The 25,866-nt window shown below is 45.6% G+C and overlaps 3 protein-coding genes across 3 annotated transcripts; 1 reads left to right on the forward strand and 2 right to left on the reverse strand.

The window, feature by feature from the left end:
- Positions 1-6,307: 6,307 nt before the first annotated feature.
- Positions 6,308-14,709, reverse strand: ZBTB33 (zinc finger and BTB domain containing 33; the record flags this gene model as incomplete). Its single annotated transcript, XM_082004326.1, has 2 exons — positions 6,308-8,349; positions 14,682-14,709. 2 exons carry the CDS (start codon positions 14,707-14,709, stop codon positions 6,308-6,310), a joined length of 2,070 nt encoding a protein of 689 aa, XP_081860452.1.
- A 196-nt stretch (positions 14,710-14,905) lies between these two features.
- NKAP (NFKB activating protein) lies at positions 14,906-19,251 on the forward strand. Its single transcript, XM_082004225.1, has 9 exons — positions 14,906-15,217; positions 15,585-15,665; positions 16,061-16,134; positions 16,353-16,472; positions 16,932-16,977; positions 17,393-17,508; positions 17,658-17,733; positions 18,230-18,379; positions 19,012-19,251. The coding sequence occupies exons 1-9, from the start codon at positions 14,964-14,966 to the stop codon at positions 19,184-19,186; spliced, it is 1,092 nt and encodes a 363-aa protein (XP_081860351.1). The 5' UTR covers positions 14,906-14,963; the 3' UTR covers positions 19,187-19,251.
- Positions 19,252-25,080: 5,829 nt separating this feature from the next.
- Positions 25,081-25,858, reverse strand: NDUFA1 (NADH:ubiquinone oxidoreductase subunit A1; the record flags this gene model as incomplete). Its single annotated transcript, XM_082004174.1, has 3 exons — positions 25,725-25,858; positions 25,390-25,503; positions 25,081-25,101 (listed from the first exon to the last, which is right to left on the reverse strand). Exons 1-3 carry the CDS (start codon positions 25,824-25,826, stop codon positions 25,081-25,083), a joined length of 237 nt encoding a protein of 78 aa, XP_081860300.1. The 5' UTR covers positions 25,827-25,858.
- Positions 25,859-25,866: the final 8 nt, after the last annotated feature.

Here is a 25,866-nt window from a genome sequence, read left to right on the forward strand (position 1 = left end):
CTGCTGATGTTCTGCAGTGTCGGTGAGTAGCGAGTAACCTAAATTCCAGTCTCCTCGTTTTACCACAAGGTTCATGTAGTCCTTGGTTTTTAATAAAGCGATACAACACAGATGATAGATTCTGGTCTGCCTTACTCCATCTTGTGCCAAGCTGAAGTAAGGGTAGCCAAGATCGATAGTTGCTGGAGAGTATCAGTCTGTTTAAGGTGAGGAGGCCTGCAGACAGCTCGACTTGACACTTGTTCTGTTTGGCCTTGGGGCTCCAGTTGCTGGGATTTTTTGGGGCCACAGAACTTAGCTCACATCACTTGTTGGTTACAGTCTATGCACCGGAAGAATCTTAGGGGGAACTGTGACAGTATCTTACACTTTAACGCTAATGGAAATACATAAGGTCATAGGATATTTTGACGTATGTCTAGCAAAACAATCTGAATATTGCTTTTTTGAGGGGAAAAAGCTTTAACAGGCAAGCTGTTTTTATTTCAGGATGCTTCTTAAGATAGAAGGGGAAATGGAGTTGTCTCTCTCTGAATTCTTTGTAAGTAATGCTGAAGTCAAACAGTTTTGGTGGTTGCACTGCCTAAATCTTCCTTGTATTCCTATAAAGAGCATCAGGAACTGTCCACAAGTCACTGAAACAGTGCAGTGAAAACGTTGTTACTAATTTTTTTCCCTTCTGTTTGATTGGGATTTTTTTTTTTTAAGCTTGTACTTTTAACTTTTTTAATGGACTGAATCAGCACCCTGAATAAGCACTGCTTTAGTAGCTGTATTATGGGCTGCACATAAGGAATATCCACTACTAATTCTCCAAGATGTAAGTCTCACACGGATAAAATTCAACACCCTGTAATATAGGATGAAACTGATAGGAATTTGCAATTATTGTTGTGACTTTCATTTAATCTTCAGCTGATGACTCTGCTGATTGATCTAGATTCCAACAGATTTTGCATGCATCCTGCATAACAAAAGAAGGTCAGCTTTGTTATGTGACACACTGTCCTGTAAAGTGTGGTTCTACTCCAGGAAGTGATTTCAGATGACAGCGTTCAGATCTGAGCTGCTCAACCTGAGCATTCTCAACTTCTTACTTCAGGGATAAAAAAATAAGGTATTGACATTTTACTCCTTATTTCCTAAAGATATAATTTCCTTGGCATCAGATTGTTGACCCTAATCCTCAATTGTCTACCTTTAGTTTCAACTGATGCAGACAAAAAGTTACCTAAAAGCTAAATCTGGATTTCAGAATGTAAAAGTGGAGTACATGCTAGGGGGCAATCCAGGTGCATTTTAAACTGTGGCATCTCTCTACTTTTAATCTAAAAAAAAAAAAAAAATATACTGTGAACATGGAAAACAAACACTGAAGTCTCTGATCTCACTTTTCAAAGTACACCCACACTTTATAATGCTGCTTTTAATCCTATGCATTTGCAAAGCCTTTAGGCTAGGCTATGTGTTAACCTTATCATTTCCACTGTCAAATACTAACCAGTATATTAATAAGCTGAAGGATGACACTGTTTATCCAGAAGCAAGCATAACTTTTCTCCAGTAACAAAGAAAAATAAATGGCTGGAGAGTGGAATACAACTTATGGGATTTAAAGCAGTAGTGTATGCAGAACATATCCTGGTGACACTTTGTTTTACTACAGATTGTTGAAGTGCAACTCCTATATATTTGTGTACTGGAAATAAATTTATGTACTAGGGCGTCATGCATTTTATATTACTTTTTCCTGAATTAAATCTTTCTGAAGAGACCATGGGCAATTTCAAAATAGACAGTACTTCCCCTGATAAAACTCCCCACAAAACTAGAATCAGAAGGGGACATAAATTAAATATCAGAAAGCATTTTATTGCTGCATCTTTGAAATAAAAACTAACAGACCTGTCCCACTTCTAACAAACATACTGTACCATTTGTGCCTGTCAACTAAATAGGGCTAGAAGGACTAGGGGACACTACAGGACAGGACTAAGAAACTCATGAGGGGAACATAACTTAGTGGCAGAGAAACGATTAGGAAATGATTCTGTCATTGGTTTCAAGTTGACAAATACTAAAAGGAACATTTAAGCAAAAGTTACATTGCTGCTTTAAATTCACTACAAAAGGACAAGTCCATTTTCACATTTAAAGAATTACCAGTGGGATTTTCTGTTGAATTACCTGTTTCCTTCTGCTTGAGTAAAACTAAGCGTTTAATGTAAATGCAACATTCAGCACTGTATTCATCATTTCTTATGAGAATGTCAAGATTGTGACTCATATGTACCCTTTTATTACTTTACCAAAGTTAAATAAAATTGTGTGACTTTTGTAAACATTTATAAATTGCATTTTACATTTTAGCAACTTTCCTGTTTTACAAGCATCTTTAATTCCAGTATAATAGCATCGTGCATTTAAAGAAAGCAAACAAAAAAAAAACCACAAACAAAAAACCCGAAACAAAACCCCCAAAAAAGTATTTCCTACTTTGGAAACTGTTTTTTCTACACTGTTTTTAAGTTCTGTTTTTATAAGCCCCAGATGCCCCCACACTTCATAATTCTGCAGTTCTACCCCCGTACAGGGTGCCTTGACTTCATCACTGTAAAGTCATTACTGCTGATTTTTTGCTTAACACAGAGACAAATAATCGAGCCGGTGCAGCGTCAGTGTCTCCTTTACTTACTTTCATGTTTACTATATTACTTTGGGCCCAATTCTGTCCAAGTGATGTCTTTTATCTACTTTGATAATAGTAGAAGCAGGTGGAAGCCCTATGCCAAAGAGGTAAAGGCATCTAAATCCATTTGATATGTTACTTATAATTGCATTCCTTACCTGTAATAAGAATTTTACATAAATAACTAATTTTCTCCATGTGGGCCATGGTTTACCAACAGTCTTCCAAATCCTAACTAGTGAGCAACCTGGTGAGAAGAGGAGCCCTGACCAGGAGTTAGCTGAAATGCATTGCACTGGTCACTGTGGATGTTGTTCTTGATTTCTAGCTCATTTGCAATGACAGTAGTAGCTGGACAGACTTCCACAGCAGCTCCGCTTATGCTGAGATTAAGTGTGTATCACAGCATTCAGCTCACAATATACAGTGGAGCTTTTCAGCTAATTTACTTTCTTGGAAAGTGCTCAACCAAAAAAAACCCATCAAAAAACCTAGGGCCCAAATAAAAACACCTCCCCCCTGCCCCAAGGGGTTCCCTGCTATTCCCAAAGACCTGGGAAAGGAAGCTACAAACGGTTGGTAATCTAACATGTTAGACTGTAGTAGCCGAGTTGTCATTAAAAAGAAACATGCTACACCCATCATTAGAATTAAACTTTTTTTATTTTTGCCATAGAAAGCTCTAAGAACTAATACCAAGGGTTGATTAATGAAAAGTAGAACACAACTTTAAAAAGGATGTTAAGGAAAGACTGTACAACTATATACATTACAGATCTGGCAAAAATGATACGTTTCACATGGAACAGTTCCTAGGCGATAGCTGTAGAACTCAATGTTCAGTGTATATAGTCATCAGCTTCTGCACCTTTTTATAAGCTGCATGCCTTAACAGTACAAAATAAATAAGCAGTCCATTGTTACCTCAATATTTGTTTGATTCACATACTGGAATGCTATGGTGTGAATCCCCAAAGAAACCATACAGTGAGGATGCAGCCACCGTTATCATAGTTTGCAGCAGATCCGTTAATGTTTTTATATGCATATAAATGACTGTGAGGTTTACTATCATACTCTGTTGACATTTTTAATTTTTATATAAATGCTTTTTCAGATTCAATCTTTTTCTTCCATTACGCCAAAGCCAATTTCTTAATATTTACATAAGGTTTTTCATTAAGTTAAACTGGAAGCTAGGTGCTTACAAAAACAAACAAAAAACAAATATTTAAGTGCAACAGCCAGAAATCTAAATATAAAAGCTCATGGCCCCATAAAAAGTTTTAAAAGAATGGATTTAACATGTTTCCAAACCAATAAATACTGGAAGTGAAATTAAAAAATGCTTTACATGACCTCTGGACTTTGGATATCAAAAAATCACTTCCAAGGAAAACTGAAGACCCTGAGACACATGCAAGCACGAGTCTTCTAGCAAAAATAGTTACAAAGCCCTAATTTTCCAGTTTTCCTCCAAAAAGAGACCTTTAGTAGGCACAGTTTAATTTAAGGTTTTAAATATATCAGCAGCAAATATTGATAGCCATTATGTTTAATTATTACTGAATGTACACTTTGCAATGTATGCTTAATTCCAGATGTGTCATGTCAGTAACAAAAATAACATTGTATTTTTCTTGTTAAAAAGTTCAGGAAATCTCAATATAGCACGCAGCCAGCTACGTCAGAGCTACCTGTGCTCATACAGGCAATCAGTACTTATGTCTTGGGAGGATTATGTTTGACTGCTGAAATGCCATCTCAGATAACATCCAACCTGTAACATTTGAAAGCATACCCCATTATATTCAAAGGGGTCTGCGATATGATCTGAAAATAACAAAGTACATCAAAGCAGAAGTGCTGAGCCTTACATGCGTAAGGTAAACAAATCCTCCTCTTTCTCCCATCATTACTCATACAGATTTCTGGTACCCTTTTTTATAGCTCAAGTTGTATTTGAACCATTTACCTTTTAAATGTCTTTCTGTCTACAGTACTTTATGTCTAAAACCTTAACCTTGATCAGGATGCTTACTTAAAACATCAAAAAGAAAAGAAAAACCTTTAACTGTAATTTAAGCAATGAAAGGTTACGATAACCAACTAGCACTATGCACGACAATCTTTCTCAGCCACCTCTAGAACTTGAGCAGTTTTCATATTACCATTTACAAAAATTCAACAAGTCACTAAATCTGAAATGCTAAACTATGACTCGAGGGAACAGCTGTTTGTTTTTCTCAGATCTACTGTTCCCTATTCAAGTTGAACATCTAATTTATCTTCTAAGTGCCTAAACATGTACCAATTGCAAGGATTAAAAAAGGACAATATAATAAACCCAAAACTGAAAATAGATGACAACTAGACAACTGCAGAGAAATTATACTTTGGATTATGGTGGATGGAGGGTATTTTTTGATTGTTGGTTCAGTCCTCATGCTACCACACCCGATAAGGGGGGGGGGGGGGGGGGGGGATCCAAATCCCTGTTTCACTTAAAGATCTAGCCAAATAGGCATACAAGATCCTCAGCAGCCTCAGCTGATACAGCACTTTCACATTATTTCATAGTTTTAAGAAGTAAATTTCAAAGCCTTCAGCTAAAAAAAAAAAAAGTATTACTTTTATCATAAGTATTACTTCTTTTTTTAAAAAACAGACTGAAGCCCTTCTTCTTGAAGAGCAAAAAAAGGAACAGCACTTTATTCCAGACTAACTACTGGCATCTTTTCCAGTAGTAATAAAACCTAACATTATTCCTCAATCTTTGAAAAGGTGAAATCACCTCCTTCCAAATCATTCTAAGCTTCTTCACTATTGAGCTTTGTGGGTTTTGGTTTGGTGTTTTTTTTTTTTTTTCTTTTTTTCCCCATTGCAAAAAGAGTAAAATACAATGGTCCAGACACTGAATACTCTGCTCATCATACTGCCAAGTATAAATGAAGTTTGTTCAAGTCAGCCCTAACTGAGTATCTCTTGTTGGCAAGACTATTTGCATGAAGACAGATGATTCATGGTGCTTATAAAAGCAGAACTAAGATGCTAGTTCAAAAATACACTACTCCAAACTACTGGATCAGTTATTTTGGACCCTTGCAGTAATGCATTGTTCACAAAAATAAATATGAGTTGTGGGATTTTTTTTTTTTTAATGGTTCCACATTTAAAAGACTACGATGAAAAATCTTACTGTTTTCTTGGTTAACGTCTAAACAGAATTCAGCATTAAAGTGCTAACATGAAAGGTTTACATAGTAAGTATGGGTACAGGAAATACCACAATTACTTTAGGAGAAAGATCTCCAGCTCTGTAGAAGAAATTGTACCTTTTCAAGCTACAAATCCCCACGTTTTGATCAAATTAACATACCAGAAAACACTGCCAGCTCCTTGGAAATGTCTTATTCTCTATTCAAGTAAGCTTTCAGATGAATCACTTCCACAAATCACCTGCAGCTACTAATGATCCAAGTGCTACCATTTGATGACTTGGTAGAACAAGTTAACTTGTTTTCACTTTAACATTTTATTTTACAGCGATTTTAACAGTTCATTTAAAACAGCTGAAATATTTCTGCACTGAATCCTTTTTCCAGCATCTAATGCACTTCAGTAAGATTCTGGTATTACAAACTCAAATTCAGTACTTCCCTCCGATGGATTTTGTTTAAAAATTGCTTCATTTCCCTGTGGAATGAAAATGTCATCCCAGGTGATTTGTTTGGCTGGAGGGTTAGACGCTGTTCCTTCAGTGCCATCCTTCCCTGTGCCAACGCGATAAACAATTCCACCCTCATTTATTACTGGTATACTGCTTGAGTGATCAGTAATGTACGCGTACTGTCTGATCTGCAGAGACCTGCAAGGATGCAATCGATAAAGCTTGGTATCTCCAGAAGGGTCTTGGCTATGAACTGATCTTATGTGTGAAGCCGTAATTTGGTAGTTGATGAAAGATTTGCCACACGTCAAGCACTGGTACCTTCGCTCACCGGTGTGGTGAATTTCATGCTTTGTACGATACTCTGCAAGAGGAAAAACTTTGTCACAGTATCGACATGGATACTTCTTCTCCCAGGAATGAACATTAAAATGTCTCCGTAAACTCGTCAGACATGCATATGATCTCTTACACACAATACAAATGTAGTAGACTCTTCCATCCACTATGAGCTCGTAATGGTCATCATGCTTTACTTTCATGCGTTTCCTGTTTGGAGAATCACCACCAGATGTTCTAGGTGTTTCATCAAGCTTGGCTTCGCCTTCTTCAGAGTCGCCCTTTACAGGAATGACTATGTCGTATGTATCCTCACCGATATTTGCATAAACCTTACAGCCTGTGGATAAGCCTTCTATTTCAGTTGCTGTATCTAACGTTATGATTTTCTGCCCTTCTGCCACATGCTTTGATGCTACACCGGAACTGCATTCCTTGTTGTTTCCAGTAAGGACATCAGAGATTTTTATTTTAAATTCTCCAGGTTTAGAAAATGGCTCTTGTGAAAATGTAACAACCTGTTTTTTCTGTACACCTGATCCTTCAGTGATTGCTGCCTTGGGTATAGAAGGTTGCTGAACCAAGGAGCTACTACTGACTGAACCAGGACTTGAGGAGCTAATGATATCGACATCATCTTCAACAGCCTCTTCATCATCAACAGCAGTTGTTTCCACTTCAGTTAAGGAGCCATTATTAGAAGGCTGCTGGTTCTCCTCAAGTAAATTAATTGTAGGGGTCATATGTGTTTGATGTGAGGAGCTGGCACCAAGTGATGAGTTAAGCAGAGGCTTATTTAGCACAATGATATTAGGAGTCAAATGCTGCGGTGGTGCCGAGACAAGTGATTCGGCACTTGATTGTGTTTGGTTTAGGCTTAGCTGACTGGCAGACGAAGTGAGTTTTTGAGCTGCTGTGGTGCTCATCAAATGGGGAGAGCCACCACTGCCACACGATTTTTGGTCAGACACTCCAGCTGGACTTGGGCAAGGCTGGTTCTGGGTTGCAGCATTTGTATCTTTAGTACATTCTTTTGGAGGAACAATCTCAGAGCAAAAAATTACATCATCATCCTCATCATCTGAATCACTCACTGTAATTTTGGTAGTCTCATACTCTATGCCATGTAAGGAGAATGACTGTGTTATAACTGGCATCCCATCCATTACCTCTTGACTCTCTGGCCTTATTACAGGTACTTGTGTTTCAGCATCCTTTTGCCCTGGACTAGAAGTTGATGTTTCTGAAGCACCATCTTTGACATTGTTTGGCATGTTTTTTCCTTCAGACGGAGGTATGCCCAGATCAGCTATGAATTTAACACCCAGCTGTTGCCCTGATTTAATCAGTTCATCAAGTAAATCGGATTGAATGCTGATTATTTTGGAACTATAAATATAGTTAAGAATTTCTGCAAAAATTTCTGCTCTTACAAAGCTCAGTTCAACCACTTGCCCAGCCACTGAGAAAAGCTGGTGAAAATATGTGCTTGAGGCTGAAAGGACGTTTCTGTGAGCTCGAAATTTCCGGTCCTCCACAATGACAGTAACATCACAAAAAAGTCCGTGGCCACGTTGTTCATTCAAAGACTGAAGGAGCACACTAGAATACTGTGTGTCTGTTGCAGAAATTAGTTTTTTCCCCTCCATTCCTACAAAGAGAAAGTAAAAGGCATCAAATTAGTAAAAATACAGATTTACGGTTTTAACTGTGTGACAACATTCCCACATTTATTTCTTCTTTTGAAAAAACAAATCTGAGCTAGTGTTCATAAGCTTATATGCTACAGCACTCTACAAGTTTGTTTCTTATTGTTATTTGTCCCTTTGCCTTCTTACACAAGGTATGTGCAATGCTCAATATATCCTCTATTCTTACAAGGTGAGGAAGAGATGCAAATAAGGTAAATTTGAAAACCAAGAAGATGCAAGATTCAGGTCCCTCAAAGGGCTTTTAAACGTTATTAGAGATTTCTTTTGAATTGTGCAAATATTCCATAAATTGTTATGAGAAAGCCCAATAACATCCAGGTTATTTATGGGCCAGACAACAAAATTTGTGCATCTGTATATTACCAGTCAACTGCGGTTAATGAAAACACTTCCTTGCCCAGAAATAGAAACTTTTTATTTTTTTACCCCTCCTCATATACTGGGCAGGTTGCTTTGTGTTTGAAACCGAGCTACTGAGGCAGCACAGTAACAAAAAAGATTTGTAAACTCGAACTCGTCCATCTATCGGCACTTCCGATTCGATGCCCCATAACGTGATGCAAAAAAACAACATCAAAAATATACCAACAGCGACTTAAAGGCTGAAAGTCCTTAATTTTACTCGGAAAAGTTTATTTCCGTGCGCCTGGGCGGGCAAGACGAGCCGAAGAGGCCGAGACCTCCAGTGCCGGCCACCCCGCTCCATCTCCGCTTCCCTCCAAGGCCAAACGCTTGGCTCCCCGCGCGGCCCCCGCGAAGTTTACCATGAAAACGAGCGTTTCCAGCCAGAGACGCCGCCACCGCGGGGAGGGCACTGTCGCGGGAGGTGTTTCGCGGACGGCGCCGGGCCCCGCCGCGGGCTCCTCGGGCGGGGCAACAGCGGCCGGGCGGCCCCGCCTCAGCGAGACGGAGCGGCGGCGCTGACAGGCGGCGGGCCCGAAGAGCGGCCCGGCGACTGCAGTCGGAGCTGACGGGCGGCCTCTCCGCCGCCTCCGCGCGGCCAGGCCGTGCCCGCCGCCGCTTCCTGCTCGAGGCGAGGCGAGCGGAGCCGGCCCCCACCGGCGGCGGGAGGGGGAAGTCAGCCCGCGGCGCGGAGCAGGGGGGGCGAGAGCCCGCGTTACCTGCGCTCCGGCCGCCAGCACCCACCGCCCTTTCCCGCACAACGGGCACCGGCAGCCGCCGCCGCTCCTCGGGCCCGGGCGCCGCCCCCGCCGCGCGGCGGCCAGGGGGCGCTGGCACTGCGCTGCCCTCCCCTGCGGGGCCGCCCCCCTCCCCGTCCGACCGCGCTCGTCACCCTTCGGCTCCCTGACCCGAACGGCCTCGGGAACCTTCGGCCGCGCTCGGGGCCGGAGGGCGGGGCAGGGCGGGGCGGTGCTCCCACCGCCCCAAGCGGGGGCCTCAGGCGGGGCCGCCAGGGGCTCCCCGGCCCGGCCTCTGTCGAGCGCCCCGTGGCGCCGGGAGCCCCCCCCAGCCTGGTAAGCGGTGTAGCGGGCTGAGGTGATTGGCGGCTCCCAGGAGCCCCCGGAGGCCGCCTGGGGCTGCAGCGCCCGGGCCGCCGCCCCCCCCGCCGCGCCGTCTCCCGTCCCTTCGTGCCGGCGCCTTCAGGTGCACCGAAGGCCGGTTACAGGCGCCGAGGCCCGGTGTGTCGGCCACGGGCGGGGGCGGCGACCTCCGCACCTCGCTGGTCCCCAGCTCTGCTCCACCGGAGGCCTTGGGATACCGAGGGCCGAGCACACGGGCGTCGCTTCAGCCTTGACAGTTCCTGCCTGGCCTCCAACTATCCCGCTCGCCTTGCACCAGGCGAAGCCCGCAGTGAGCCCCCCAACACCTGCCTTATGCCCGAGCGCGTTGGATAAGGCTGTGGAGACGCGATGGCAGCAGGTTATTTCCCGTGGCAGCTCATTTCCTTCCCGGGGGTTGAGCCCAGGCTGGCGCTGCTCTGCCAACCGCTGACGTAGCGGGCACCTCCGCCCAACAGCGAGGAAATCTCCTGTAACCTAAACCTGAACACCCACGCTCGCGCTGCAGGATCATTTATTTTGTATTCTTTGCACCACAGTGGCACGTGTTCGACTCCGCTAGGAGCTGTACCGACGTAAGTCCTTTGACAAAATGCGGTTCTCGGCACATTCGACATGTGGTCATCAAAGTGACATATCCACAATGCGGTCTCTTGGAAACTGTCACTGTTCATGAATGCTGAAAGAGCACCAAGATCATAAAAGATATTTTTCATCTTCAGTTACTGATCTGTTCCTTTTTTTTTTTCCTATGGATTTTGTGGACTTGAACCACAGGCGTTCTTGATTTCTCTTAAGATTCAAAAACTTTGCTAAGAGCAAATGTCCTTTTATCAAGTTTGACCAAAAACATTAACAGACCACAGTCACTGGCACAAATGACTGCAATTCCTCACGGCATATATCAGCAACAAAACGGTCCTGCTTACATTTATAAGCCCTAGCAAGAAAATCACCTGCCATGCTCCCTATATTTGTATAGCCAGTAGCAGAAGTGCCTTTTTGAAGCAAGCCTTCAGATCTGAAATGTTACAATGCCAGTTTCTGTTTATTTATAGGTTTTTCCAGAGAGCTGAGTGAAGAAGAATAAATAATAGAAAAGAATAATCAGGGGAAAAGGTAAGCTTTTCTTCCTCATATAACCCTTCAATTAAGTTTTCTCTTTTGATATAGGTTCTTAGTAATTTTTACACAGGAGGTTATATTAAATGAAAATAATACTATAATTGTTTTAATCTTTAATGGATAAGTCTCTTTGCAAAATGTCTGATGGTCCAAATTAAACCACTTCTTAGCCTTTCGGCCTTCGGCTTTAAGGAGTTTTTTTCTCCTCATTGCCTATCTCATTTCTAAATTACCAACAGGAAAAATTTACAGATAAAGATGAGCACTGATTTGGAAGGAGCCCTGCTCCTGAAGCATCATCAGTTCTCAAAAATCAGGTTTGAACTGCTTACCCTTAGGCACAGAAATGCTGGCTAATTTAAAACACGCTGGTCTAGCTGTGAGAGTTGCACATGACTTTTACCCTTTTGCAGTAGCTTCTCTCTATGGCAACTTCTTATACCAGATATAAAAACTGAACCCTACTGTCACCTTGCCATGGTCAGGGCAGAGGTAACACTCAGACCAGCTTAAAAAAATTTTACTGAAGCTGCCACTCAGCCCTCCTGCACCTGAATGCAGAATTTCAATGTGAGTACTTTTGTGTCTAGGATGCATCTCTTAGTTTTGGGGGGTCTTTTTCCTCTTTTATTTTTAGATAAGCCTAGAAAGTGTTTGGTGATTTGACTCACATAAAAAACCTATATAGTGACAAATTAAAAGAACCATTTTATCTAACATATCAGCAAGAAACATCTAGGACATAAAACTAAACGTGGTGTTCTTGGAACTGAAAAAATGGATAAGAGACACAATAGCAACTTTTATTTTGATGCATAGAAGTGATCCAGAAAAACTCTGGGATGAAGGCTCTGAAAATACAAAATATGAATTTAAAGAAGTGATGTGTAGGCTTTTGTGAGAAGACAAAAAAATACGCAATTCAGTAATAAGTTTTCAGTTAAGTAATTTGAAGAGCTTTCTTCTTTTTTAAAAATAGTTTGTGGGAACAGAAAATTCTTTTAAAGATTTGACAAATCTGAGATACAAAGAAGCATTCTCTGTCATGAGAAAATGTATTTTACATTAAATAAATTAAATTTGATAAACAGGACAGTGAATTTCCCCTTAGGGCCTTCACTGAAATAAAAACTCAACAGTTATCCTAGCTAAGACTACTTTTAGGGACAGAAATATTATTCCATTGTGGAATTTCAAATAAAACACCACTGCTTCTGAACGACCCTAAAATACTAATTTCCACCATTTGTGCTTTAAGGAGCTTTCAGAGAGTATTTTTCCTGTCAATCCCATTACATAGAGCCTCATATAACTGACATTAGTAGTTGTAGATGCTGTTACGTACTGTTGTTCTGGTTTCAGCTGGGATAGAGTTAATTTTCTTCCTGATAGCTGTGTTTCGGATTTGGAATGAAAATAATGTTGATAACATACTGATGTTTTCAGTTGTTGCTAAGCAGTCAAGGACTGTTCAGCTTCCTGTGCTCTGGCCTGCCAGCAAGAAGGCTGGGGGTGCACGGGGAGCTGGGAGGGGACACAGCCGGGACAGCTGACCCAGGCTGGCCAAAGGGATATTCCAGACCATATGACGTCATGTGCCCAGTATATAAACTGGGGGAATTGGCCAGGGAGGCGCCACGGCTCAGGAACTAACTGGGCATCGGTCAGAGGGTGGTGAGCACTTGTGCTGTGTATCACTTGTTTTGTATATTCTTTTATCATTCTTATTATTGTCTTCTTTTTTCCTGTACTACTGAATTGTCTTTATCTCAGCCCACGAATTCTACCTTTTTCTTCTGATTCTCTCACCCATCCCACTGGGAGGAGGGGATGTGAACAAACAGCTCTGTGGTTGTTTTAGCTATCTAACCTGTGTATAAAAATGCTTCAGATCACTTTACAATATTAAGTAACAGAGGTGCAGAGTGCTCCTAGAGGTAGATGTTTTAGCCACCATTTTGCCAAGACAGACCCTCGGGTGCAGACGTGAGTGGCCTTGTCGTGAGTGCTGCCTCAGCACAGCCGAAGGCTGGCAGCCAGCTGTGCTGAACACTGCGGTGCTCAGTGCCTCCGTAACCCCCTGGCTGCCCACCTCCCTGCCAGCCTGCCTCAGCACGCAGTAAACCCCGGCCCCAGTGCGCAGCAAGCTGCCGCCAGCCACGTTTCAGGGCCTTCCACCCCTTTTCTGGGGCAGCCCTGAGCCCTGGCTATGGGGCATCCCAGGGGGGAAGCTAGGGAGGACCATGTGCCCTTATGAAGGCCTCAGGGGTACATTTACTTGCTACGTGGATGGGTCCCTACGTTAGGTGTCTGGCCCAGCAGCTTCCATCTCTCTCATGGATTGGTGGCATGACCTCCTGTAACCAGTGCTGGGAGTACACAGTGGCCTGGACTTCCTGGGGGACATCTGACTTCACATACTACGGGGGTAAATGAACTCAGGGCAGCCTGCAAGGAGAGCATGGGTATGGGCTGCTAAGTCCCAGGATGACTCTAGGTTTCAAGTTGAGACTGGAAACTCAGAGACACAAAGTCACTGAGCCTTAATTCATGCAGTATGGATTCAGCTGGCAAAAATACAGCCACTGCAGACTTCCAGCTGTCTCATTCAAATGACCCTACCACCGGTCAAAACAACAGCCTTTTAAAAGACAGCCTTATCTAGTTTAATTAGGCAAGCAGTAGTCCCTGATATTCAAAATATGCACAAAGCCCAGCAGCAGGGAGACACCAGGCTGTCCTCGGACAGACACAGGATACGGTAACACCATACACTTATGCAAACCTCTGGTAACATCTTTTCCATCCCCATCCTGCATGCGGTTACATGCATGCAAGACAGTACACAATTTAATTAAACTTCCTCCTTCTTACAGATTTTTTTATGCTGCTTATGATAAGTTTGGGAACTGAAATAGTGTTTCATTTGTGAAAAAGCGAGTGATGTACCCAGACATCTTTACTAGACAGCATAAACTGGCCCAGGCTTTCCAGGATGGAGCAGCTGGCTGGAAGGCCATGTTTATGCCGAGCCCACAGGAGCCTAGCGAGGTTAGGCCGCATTTCCCAGGGCTTAGCTGAAACTTGGGGTTTTTTTTAAGAAAGCACCACTGCAAGGTGTTCAAACCTCACCCTGAAGGGGAAGGACGCTCACAGGAGGAGAACAGCGAGCGTCTTATCATATCACATAATTTGTGCCATTTTCTCCCCAGACCGCTGCGGTTTCAGGTGCTCCTCACATGCTGCCGCCAAGACCGGCGGCCAGAACCCCGACAGGCCACTCTGGGAGGTGTCGTATTTTTTTAATTTTCAAAAATCGGCCGCGAAGGTGCCAGGCGGCGCCGGGCCCCGGTGCCCGGGCAAAGGGGAGCCCCGGCGCATAGAGCCCCGCGGGGCCCGGGGCAGGGTGAGCAACGGGGCTCCCCGCCTTCCCGCCGGCGGTGGGGGGGGACCGTGAGCTGTCCGCCGGGCAGTGCTGCTGCCGGGCCGCCCTGGACAGCTCCCGGCCCCGCGCTCGGCTCCGCGCCCGCCGGTGCCCGCGGAGCCGGGCGGGGACGGGCCTGCGCCGCCGCCGCCGGCCGCTACCCCCCGGGGCACGGCCCCCGCCGCCGCCCGCGCCGCCTTACCTGGCACCGCCGCTGCCCGCATGTCCATGCTGCCGGGCGGCCGCTCGCGAGGACCCGACCCGGCCGACGCGGGGCTGGCCCGCCGCCGGCAGCACAAAGGGAGCCGCCGCCGGGAACGCCGCGGCCGCGGCGCCGTGTTGCCGCACGGGCGGGTGGGGCGGTGAGCCCCGCAGGCGGGGCCGCCCCGCTTCCGCCCCGCCGCCCGCCCCCTCCCGAGCGGGAGGGCGCCGGAAGCTGCGCGCCGCCCGGAAGTGACTCCTCCGTCAGCGGCCGCCCGCCGCCATGGCGCCGGCGTCGCGTTCCCGCAGCCCGCCGGCTGCTAGCCCCGAGCGCCGCGGCCGCCGGTCTCGCTCCCGGTCGCGCTCCCGCGAGCGCAACGGCCTGAAGCGCCCGAGCCACCGGCGGAGCCGCAGCTGGTCCCGCTCCCGCGAGCGCACCCCCGGCGGGCCGCGCTCCGCCGCGCACCACGGCCACCACCACGGCAAGGCCTGGCCCGAGTACTACGAGAAGGAGAAGGAGGAGATCCTGCGGCAGAGGCGAGCGTCGGCCCCGGGCTGTGCCCTCCGCCCAGAGGAACCGGCGCCCAAGGGGGCGGGGTGCCGGGCCCGCAGTTCCCGGGGACGAGACGGTGGCTGGGCCTGTTTATCTGCGGCCCGTCCGCAGCCTGGTGCGGCTGCGTTGCCGTCCAGCCCGGTGCTTTAAGCCCCTCCGGCCGTTCCTTGCGGCGGGCCGGGGCGCGGCTGTCAGGGTGCCGGCGCCCACTCCCCATCTGTGGAGGTTTGCTTTGAGCCTCCCAGATTGTTTCTTCTCCTTCTCGCCGCTTCAGGCGATATAACGGGTACTGGGCTCAAAACGTGTGTGCGCTGGGTATGGCACGCTGGGTGAAGGTGTGTTCTGTTGCAGGCGACTCAATGAAAGAGAGAGAATTGGAGAACTGGGGGCACCCGAGGTCTGGGGACTGTCGCCCAAGGTTCCAGACCCTGAGTAAGGCACAGTCTTTCATCTTTCCTTCCCCCATTTATGATGTTGGTTATATGTCAGTTTAATTTACAAAAATGTCTTACCTCTACGCTAGTCCCTTTGCCACAATTCATGTGGTGTCAGTTCATTTCTGAATCACCATAATGAGATTATTACTTTTCTTTTTTTCCCCCCAAATAATTCCAACACACCAATTATGCAAGACAGAATTTATTGTAGATCAGGTGACCTTTGTGTTGTGGTTCTGAAAGCAGTTCCCATGCTGCAAATTAGCTGTTTAATAGTTTACTCTGTTGCAAGTATTGACTCAAAATCTACAAGCATGTGTTTGGTCATATGTGTATCTTTGATCTTGAATACTACAAAATAGATTTTAAATAGCAAACTCTCTTATTCAGTTCTGATGAGCATACACCAGTAGAAGATGAAGAGGCAAAATCTAAGAGCAGTTCTTCAGATTCCAGCTCAGAAGGTATTTTATTTTGCTTACACAGCTTGTTTTGAAAATGGGAAGCTTCGGAAGTCTAGAATCTGCTGTCGTTGCTTGCAAGAAATTCACTGACTTTGAGAGGTGGAATTGAGTGTGGTGGGCCCCAGTTCAAAGGAGAGTGTTGCTTTGGGAAGATTGGGAAATACATATGGAGCTAGATGATCTCTGTCCTCTAATGTTATGTTTTAAAAACATTCTAGAGGAAAAAAAGAAAAAGAAGAAGAAAAGAAAGAAGAAAAAGCGGAAGACATCCAAAAGAAAACGCAGAAAACATTCTGAGGACAGCGACAGTGAGTCAGAGTCTGAGCAGAACTCCAGTGGTAAGAAAAGAGAGTTTCAGCTGATATGTGTGGCACAAGAGCTCTCCTGCTCCTCTGAACGTGAAGCAATGCTGCTGGCTTTTGTTGCACGCTTGCAGTGTTCTGAAATGACAGAGCTGCAGCATTAGTCCGGTATTCTTTTCTTTCACCATCTTGCTGGGTTGGCAGTGCCTTTTCCTTGAGTGCTTGCGGTCTGGCCTCTGGAAATAGGATTTCTGAATTTAGCATCCATTGGGCATCTCATGCCAGAGATATGTTTGATATGGTCTCATATCGAACGATACTGGAGGTAGTTTTCTACTAATACTTTCTTGGTATTAGTACCTAAATAAATCACGTCTGAGCAGCTGTGTACTAAGGCATTCTGGTGGAGGCAGTTAGTTGTTCACAGTGCAGTAAACTACTTGCTTATAGCTAACCCATCTCTTTTTGATAATATATATACTTTCTTTTTTGCAGATGAAGATAAAAAGAAAAGCAAGAAGAAGAAAAAGAAGACCAGAAAGTGAGTTACCAGGTTGTTGTGCGTAATTTTACCTGCTTTTGACTAGAGGGCAGCACCACTTTCTTTGCAGGTAGTGAGGAAGGCTGAGCACTCCTGTAACTGGGGCTATAAATGCTGTCAAATAATCTTAATTTGATGGATTTTCTTTAAGTCTACGCAAACATGCAGCATAGAGGACTCTCTGCAAATGTAGGGAGCCACTTTCTAAGGCTATATGAAAGGCATAACAGTGTATGTATTGTCTTTGTTTTGCTATAAGGCATTTTCTATGAAACAGCAACAATCTATATGCAGACAGCCAGTCTTCCCACGGGTGGAAGCTGCCTGGAGAAACTCATTACTTGAGTATGATTCCAGGCACTTTCTTTCATCTTAAATTTTGTTAAATAGTATGTCTGTCTGTGGCTTTTTTCAGGAAGAAGTATAAGAAAAAGAAAAATAAGAAGAGCAGGAAGGAATCCAGTGATTCAAGTAGTGAAGATTCTGATGATGAAACATTTCAAGGGGAAGATCTCTGGATTGAGAGATCAAGTAGGTTCACCTGACTTTAAACTTGGATTGAAACTTCTTGGTGTCCTTTTCGTGAATTCCATGTTACATGTTGCTGACCTGTGTAACTCTTCTGATACCAGAGATCAACGGGCACAATATTAATCTTCCTCATTATTTGACTGTTGCAGAAAATACAGAAGCTGATAGCTTGATTGGACCAGAAGCTCCCAAAACTCATGCATCGCAGGATGATAGGCCTTTGAAGTGAGTAGCCAGCTCTAACGGTACTTTGATCAAACCAAGTAAATTAAGCCTGAAGGTTACTGTGCAAAAGGGCTGTTATAACAGTATGGCATGCATTGGAGAGAAATTCAGTGCCAGAAACTCAGACAGAAGTGCTAGTGGTGTTAGGCCTTTACCCTGGCCTGAATTCAGGTAGAAAAATGTGGTTTATGCTTTTTGGCTTTGACTCCTAGGAAATCAATTGTAAAATGCCTTTATTCTAATGCTCTGCACTATTTTGACTTTATAGTGTCTTCATTGCTGTTTAATTCAACTGGTAATTTAAGATGTCGCTAGTGTTAGCCATAAGGAAGAAACAGGCCAATATGTGGGAAAGAGTAAGAAAGTGCTTAAAAATGCAGCAGTAGCAAGTAGGAAACAGGGAAGCTGGATGTTTAGCTCAGGCTTGCTCTATGTGAGACTGATTGATTGAAATCAACACTTTTTTTTTTGTTGTTGTTGTTGTTGTTATTTAAAGCTACGGACATGCCCTCTTGCCCGGTGAAGGTGCAGCAATGGCAGAGTATGTAAAAGCAGGAAAACGTATACCCCGGAGAGGTGAAATCGGCTTGACCAGTGAAGAGATTGCGTCGTTTGAGAGCTCTGGTTATGTCATGAGTGGCAGCAGGTATAGTTTTGATGATGATAATGGTTCAGTTAAATTTTCAAGAGCTGCTTCCTCTGTTGGCCCGTTGGAAGACTGCTTCCAAGCTCTAGTTGAAAGCACGGAAGGGAAGGTGCTTCGTGTGCTTGCAATAATCTACACTAAACTCCCTATTGCTATAGATAGAGGGTGAGTTTTTTAAGGACGCTTTCTTCTCAAGAGCAAGAATTCTTTCCAGGTATTATACTTCTAATTATCTTGTATTTCAAATGAGGAGATGCTTGTGTCAGGTGGCTCAAAGGTGATGTGTTTGGACAGCAGTGGTGATGTGCTGGCTCTTCAGGAGGAGACAAATCAAAGTGTGAGAGGTTGGCTGCACTTTTTTCTATATGAGTCCAACATGAATTTCACTTAAATTTTGGTGAGCCAGCAGCTGACACCCTGGGGGTAGATGGGGCTTCTGGATGACTGCCCAAGAGCTGACACCCCCAGAAATCAGTTTCTTGTTCTGCCATGCTCCTTCCTGGGAAGGTTTGTGTGCAGTTTGGATTCTCTAGTGTAGATATCTTTATAAGCCCCTCAAAACATTCATGGAAGCTGTGACAGGGATTACAACCCTCTGCCCATGCTGATGTACACAATATTCTCCTCCGCAGACATCGCCGAATGGAAGCTGTGCGTCTGCGTAAGGAGAACCAGATTTACAGCGCAGATGAGAAGAGAGCTCTGGCATCCTTCAACCAGGAGGAGAGGAGGAAACGAGAGAATAAGATCCTCGCAAGCTTTCGAGAGATGGTCTATAGAAAGACTAAGGGCAAAGAGGAAAAATAATTCTTTATTTGAACTGTACACCATAAATTCTACCAAGCAGCAGCTAGCCTGTTCCAGTCATGATTTGAAAAAAGCTGCAAGTGCTGCAGTGCCTTTCACCCAACAGAGCCAAGCCTCAGGAGTGGATTGCTTGTGTCAAGGCAACAGAGTTACTTTCGTCAGGTTTTCTTGGATGATTTGTTCACTGCCTACAAGGAGTCCCTGTGAAGTGAAAGGCTACAAGGCAGGGAAGGCAGGAACAGGCAGGTAAAATTAGAGGTGGCAATGTTCTGTGCTCACTTTGAATTGGACAGGCAGGAGGAGTCCATGGGAGTGCTTTGTTACCTGAGGCTGATAAGTGCAATTTTCCATTTATTTTGATTAATGAGGGTAGACTGGCCATTAGAAGCAAGCTACTTCCAGTAGCAAGCAAGTAACAGTAGCAAAAATAAAAGAACTCCTAAGTTCCTCTTTAAGATCCAAGACTGTCCACTTAGGTATTTTTTCATAAGTCTTTTAGATTTATTTTTTGCTCAAAACAGTTGCATTTAGTTTGTGGTTCAAACTAGACTTGTAAATAGAAATGAGTTTTTAATTTAATACAGATGGGCTTCAGTTCCTTTTAAGGCAAGCAGATCGCAACCGGGATATAAAATAACAGTAATAGGAGGGTCTGATCTTCAGCACCAAAGCCTGTGGTGAAGAACTAAGTTGCTTGCTTCTTTTTCTGCTATGTTATACATAGGTATCAGAGCAGTGGGTGCAGTGATTGGAACCCCTGGATGTACAGAGGTGGTAACAAGGTTGTATCTTTCAATTTATTTGAAATTTTTTTTGTCGATGCAAGTGTTCTAGATTAAAACCTTGTTTTAACTCCTTTGGTATTTTAGTTTGGTCTGTTTTCAGCAGTATTACATGGCTCTCTTTAAACTGTACTCAGAGGCCTGCTCCAGGTAGTGCTTCTGTGGTGGTTGTTTTCGATTCAACTACACATTTCCAAGTATACCCCCCTGTGACAGTGTGCACCCCACTCCTTCTGCTTAAGCAGTAGCCACCAGTGGCGGTTGTGATGGCTGCATGTGGCTTAAGTTGGACTCTGGGGAGACAGGTAATGACATGATAGCTGAGGGCTCTAAATCATGCTCAACAGCTGAGGGCTACTTGAGCATGTGCCAACCAAAATACAGCTGGTATGCAGATATGACTATAAGTTAGTCATGTTACTCTATAAATAATGGACAGCCCAGAGCCTGTGGAGCTGTCCTGCATGGCAGCGGGCTGCATGCCAGGATCTCCCCTTGAGTAGGGACACCTTTCAAGGTTACTCCTCAAGGTTGAGAGAATCCTTATTGCATCAGATACTCAGTAGGTGAATTGGCAGTAAGCACACTGAAACTTTGTAATCTTAGCTAAGCGATATAAAGGATTGACTCTCCATATATAATCCTTTAGACATGAACCATTGACCAAGTCTGGGACTAAGTCTGGATCCAGCTGCACCTAGACTCCTCTCTGAGAAGGAGTTTAGAACACAAGGGGGTCCTCTTTGAACCTCACGACTCAATGGGAGGGTCTCCCTGACAGTTTTGTCTGACCCCGTCGTCTATGCAGTAAATAATCAAGTGTACCTTGCCATCAAATCTTGTTAAATCACCGTTGCTTTTACCAAACTTTGTTAACTCTCTGTCTCGTATCAATAAAATACGTTGTTGCTTCTCTCTTGCGAGTGAAGTGCACCACTCTTTCCACAACACCCCCTTAGCCTTCTTAAATGTTTTTAAAAACAAAGTGTTTTCTAGAGGGCTTTTTTTGTTCCCCTAAATCTCTGTGTGGTAGTTTTGGCAGCAGAGATTCTTGAAAATAAAAAGTGCTGTACCTCCACAGGCAAAGTCTGCAAGAGGAGAGACAGGATGGAGTTCACATGCAGGACCTCAAAAACCAGACATTAGGTGAGAGCTACCATCTCCTTCATCAGAAATAACTTGTGTGTTTGTACAACATTTCTGATACAGATTAGAATAGTTTTAGTTTGAAGCCTCTGTGAGTATTCTCTCGTGAAGGTCAAGACTCGTTACAATTTTAAGCTTGTGCTAGGATATAGGATTTCTCAACAGTAGCTATGAGCTGTTGTCCTGGTTTTGGTGGGGATAGAGTTAATTTTCATCACAGTAGCTAGTATGGGGCCATGTTTTGGATTTGTGCTGAAAACAGAGTTCCTAACACAGGGGTGTTTTTGTTATGGCTGAGCAGTGCTTATATGGAATCAAGGCCTTTTCTGCTCCTCACCCCACCCCGCCAGCAAGGAGGCTTGGGGTGCACAAGAAGTTGGGAGGGGACACAGCTGGGACAGCTGATCCCAACTGACCAAAAGGATATTTCAGACCATGTGATGTCATGCTCAGGGATAAAACTAGGGGGGAGGTTGGCAGGGGGTGGGTGGGCTGCTACTCAGAGACGGGCTGGGCATCGGTCAGTTGGTGGTGAGAAATTGTTTTTATTTGCATCACTTGTTTGTCTTAGTTTTTATTTTTCTCTCTCATGGTTACTTTTTCCTTACACTTTATTATTATTATTTCTTTTTTTTAATTTTTCAGCTGTTTTTATCTCAACCCATGGGTTTTCTCACTTTTACACTTCCAAATCTCTCCCCCATCCCACCAAGGCAGGGGAGAGTGAGTGAGCAGCTGTGTGGTACTTAGTTGCCAGCTGGGGTTAAACCACAACATCTGTGGATGGCTACTTGGGGATCTATAGTCAGTAAGTAGAAGAGCTAAGGTTCAGTATAACTAAGCATAGGTTCTGGAGTTAAAAATTCTACTCAAAGCAATTTATTTATTTTTTTCTCTTGAGCTGCAACATATTATTGTACAGATGACAAACTTCAGGCCAACCTGGAAAGGGGTTCTGAGACAGCATGAATATAACTCATTCCATAACTCACCTCCGCTCACTTAAGCTGCCCAGAGCGATTGCTGTTGCTTGGAAGGGGAAGATGGTGTGAGCAGGAAAGCAGTTGTGGGATCCTGCCACATTCTTTGTTTGTCTTGTTTCTGCCAGAGTCCACAATCTGGGAACTAAACCAGCCTCCCACTCTGCGCTCTGCCAAATGAAGACTCAGTCCAGCCTGTTGCACAGAGGTGCTGTAGGCTCTGAACACTAGCACTTGTGACACAGAGCCCTTCAGAAGGAAAGGACCCCAGACGGTACATGAGAGAGGCCAGAGATGTTTTAGTAGAACACAGCATGCTGAACTCCCAGCAGCCGCTCTTCCAGGATGACAAGGGGCTGTTACAAAGATTCAGCTACTGGAGGAATAAATGAGGAAAGTGTAGGTCCTCATCCTTGCGGTCTGATAGAGATGCTTACTGCTTGAAGGTGAAAAGAGGTAGTGAGAGCAATGGGAAGCTGGTTTAGGTTTGTACGAGATGGGAGAATGAGTATCAACAGGTAATATTACAGAGCATTCTTTTCTTTTGCTAAAAACAAAACTTTCCTTTGCTCATTGGCACGCTTTGTTCTGTGTTTCTTATGGGAGTTTTCCTCATTTGCTTTCATCCCCTCAATAACAAAATTGGGAAGAACTGCAGCATAGGTGTCTGCTTTGAAAGACAGGTGGGAGAAAAGGACCCTGAGGACCCTAGCATAGGAGTTGTGCCAAGACATGGGGAAGCATCTGAGGGGGAACTGGTCAACAGGTTGGAAAATGGCTTAGCTGCTGATGGGAAGGTCTTGTGCTGGAACCGCTGGGGAGGCAAGACTTGGGATGCAGACCCCTGAAGAGCTCTGTGTGTGTAACAGATGAGGCCCACTCATTTATTGCATCTCATGCAACAAAGGAAGCTTCTTCCAGCTGCAGCTTAGGACATGCTGTAAGGTGAGCACAGCCCAAGGCATGGTGTCAGACAGAAAAGGCCTCTTCTGAGCCCAGAAATTCTCCATGGAGACACACTCACCCAGGCAGGACAAGTCTCGCAAGAGCTGTTCAAGGCCCCTTGGTATCTGGAAGGATTACAGCAAACCCTGCCTCGAGCAGCCCCAGGTTGCTTTTCAGCTGTCTGTGTAGTTTGGGAGAAGTGCTCAAAGCTAGTCTGAACCCTGGAAGCCTGTTTCCTCTTCTGCTTCCTGTCTTGATCTCCACCTCTTTTTCCCTCTCTTATTTCTTGTCCTCCTGATCTTCCCTTCCTGCTAGTTCTTCTGTCTCACCAACCCAAAGCGCTTACCACCAGCTAGTCAGCTACAGTGCTGGTTGGAATTTCATTGATTCACAAGCTCTTTTCAGCTCTTCAGAAAACTGGAACCTTGGCAAGCTTGTCAGGAGCCAAACACAAAGCAAACACAAAGCTGACCATATCTAGAAAGCACAAACAGCTGGACAGCTTAAGCACATTGTCTCAGAGCCTGAACACAGAGCGCCACAGAGAAGTGTCGGACTTATCCGTCCCTGCTCAGTCACACAGGCTATGAGTTACGGTTCAGGACTGCTGAGACTATCAGAAACACTTCATCCCAACCCAGTTGATCAGCAGAGGAATTCAGATGCAAGTTTCTGTGTCTGAACTTGCTGTTATTCGTGCTGATGTAAATCCAGAAGAATTCTGTTTATGTCAGTGTATTTTCTTTTTCTGCAATATTATTACTTTTTCAATATGGCTACAGGCAACTAGAGGGAATTATATTAGAGACACTCGTGCAGAGTAGGGAAAAGAGACTTGGTTACAGTCAGCAGAAAACAACTTCTAGTGCAACTGGGCATCCTCAACTCTCACTGGCTCCAAACAGTAAAAAGGTGTTTTGCTGCTGGCCTGGCTGCAGGTCAGCGGAAGTGAGCACAAAAATGAGATCAGTCCTGCTGGCTTTCTGCATTTCGCCATCAGTGACAGTGGCAGCACCTCTGGGGTAACAGAGTTAAGAAGGGGAAAAACTCCTGTGCAACAGCAGCTGGGAGAGAGGAGTGAGAATATGAGAGAGAAACAACTCTGCAGCCACCAAGGTCAGTGAAGAAGGAGGGGTGGGAGCTGCTGGAGCAGAGATTCCCCTGCAGCCCCTGCTGAAGCCCATGGTGAGGCTGGCTGTCCCCCTGCAGCCCGTGGAGCTCCACGCTGGAGCAAATCTCCACCTGCAGCTTGGGGAGGACCCCATGCCGGAGCAGTGGGTGCCCGAAGGAGGCCGTGACCCCATGGGAAGCCCAGGCTGGAGCAGGCTCCTGGCAGGACCTGTGGCCCCATGGAAAGAGGAGCCCATGCTGGAGCAGGTTTGCTGGCAGGACTTGTGACCCCATGGGGGACCCCACACTGAAGCAGTCTGTTCCTGAAGGGCTGCACCCCGTGGGAGGGACCCACACTGGAGCAGTTCATGAAGAATTGCAGCCCGTGGGAAGGACCCACATTGGAGAAGCTTGTGGAGGACTGTCACCAGTGGGAGGGACCCCACGCTGGAGCAGGGGAAGAGTGAGGCATCCTCCCCCTGAGGAGGAAGGAGCAGCAGAGATGTGTGATGAACTGACTATAACCCCCATTCCCCGTCACCCTGTGCTGCTGGTGGGGAGGAGGAAATCATGAGTGAAGTTGAGCCTGGGAAGAAGGGAGGGGTGGAGGGAAGGTGTTTTTATGATTTGGTTTTATTTCTCGTTATCCTACTCTGACTTGACTGATAATAAGTTAAATTTCCCTAAGTGACAGTAATTGGTGGGCAATCTCTCCCTGTCCTTATCTTGACCCACAAGATATTTGTTATATTCTTCTCTCCCCTGTCCAGCTGAGGAGGGGAGTGATAGAGCGGCTTTGGTGGGCATCTGATGTCCAGCCAGGGCCAACCCACCACAGCAACACAGATGCAAGGGTTGAATACATGTATATCTTTATTAAAGACCTAAATCATTTTATATAGATATGTGGATTCTCCAAAGTGCTGCCACCTTAGTCTATGTTCTCCAGACCCTGAAAAAGAAAAAGTAACAGCTGTATCTGCACCATTCTTGTCGCCAACTTGCAAGAGGGCATAGCTGAAAATGCAGTTTTCCAAATTATGCTTCTTAAGTACCCATGTCCTAATTAAAAAAGAATTTATAATGCACATCCCCACAGACAGGCCAGCTGCAGGTACAGAGCGAACTCCAAAGCCCCAAGAGCAACCAGTGCCCACTGCAATGGCCGTAGGCTTCCCCCAGTCCAGAGCTGGGGCCCGGGGGGAGCAGCGCACGGCTCCTGCTTCCCTCCCAGCAGTACCTGCCCAATGCCCCGAGCACCTGCCTTGGACACGTAGTACTTGTTGACACCCGACAGCCGCCTGTCTCTTTCCATCAGGGTCCACTGGTAGGGATAGCGCGCAACCCTCTTCTCCTGTGAGCATGCAGTGCTGCCTGTTACGGCCCCGGGGACGGGGGCTCTCAGAGGAAAGGGGGCCCGAGGGAAGGAGGGTCCCGGGACGGAAGGAATCCCAGGGGGAGGGAGGGGGCTGGGGGAAAGGGGGGCCCCAGCAGGAAGCGGAGCCCTGGGATCCCGGGCCGCCGGAGCTGGGGGGGGGGGGGGGGGCGTAGGCGGCCCGGTAGCCCCGCGCTGACCTTGCCGCCGTTGCACCAGCGGTGCATGTGGATGGTGGAGAAGCCGGGGATGCTGAGGCAGATGCCCATGATGGCCACGCCGGGCAAGATCTCGTACCACATCCCGCCGGTTCCGCGTTGCTCTCACCGCCGCCCCGGGCTC

The sequence above is a fragment of the Phaethon aethereus genome, assembly GCF_964289735.1.
Source record: "Phaethon aethereus genome assembly, chromosome: 10".
Classification (NCBI taxonomy): Eukaryota; Metazoa; Chordata; class Aves; order Phaethontiformes; family Phaethontidae; genus Phaethon; species Phaethon aethereus.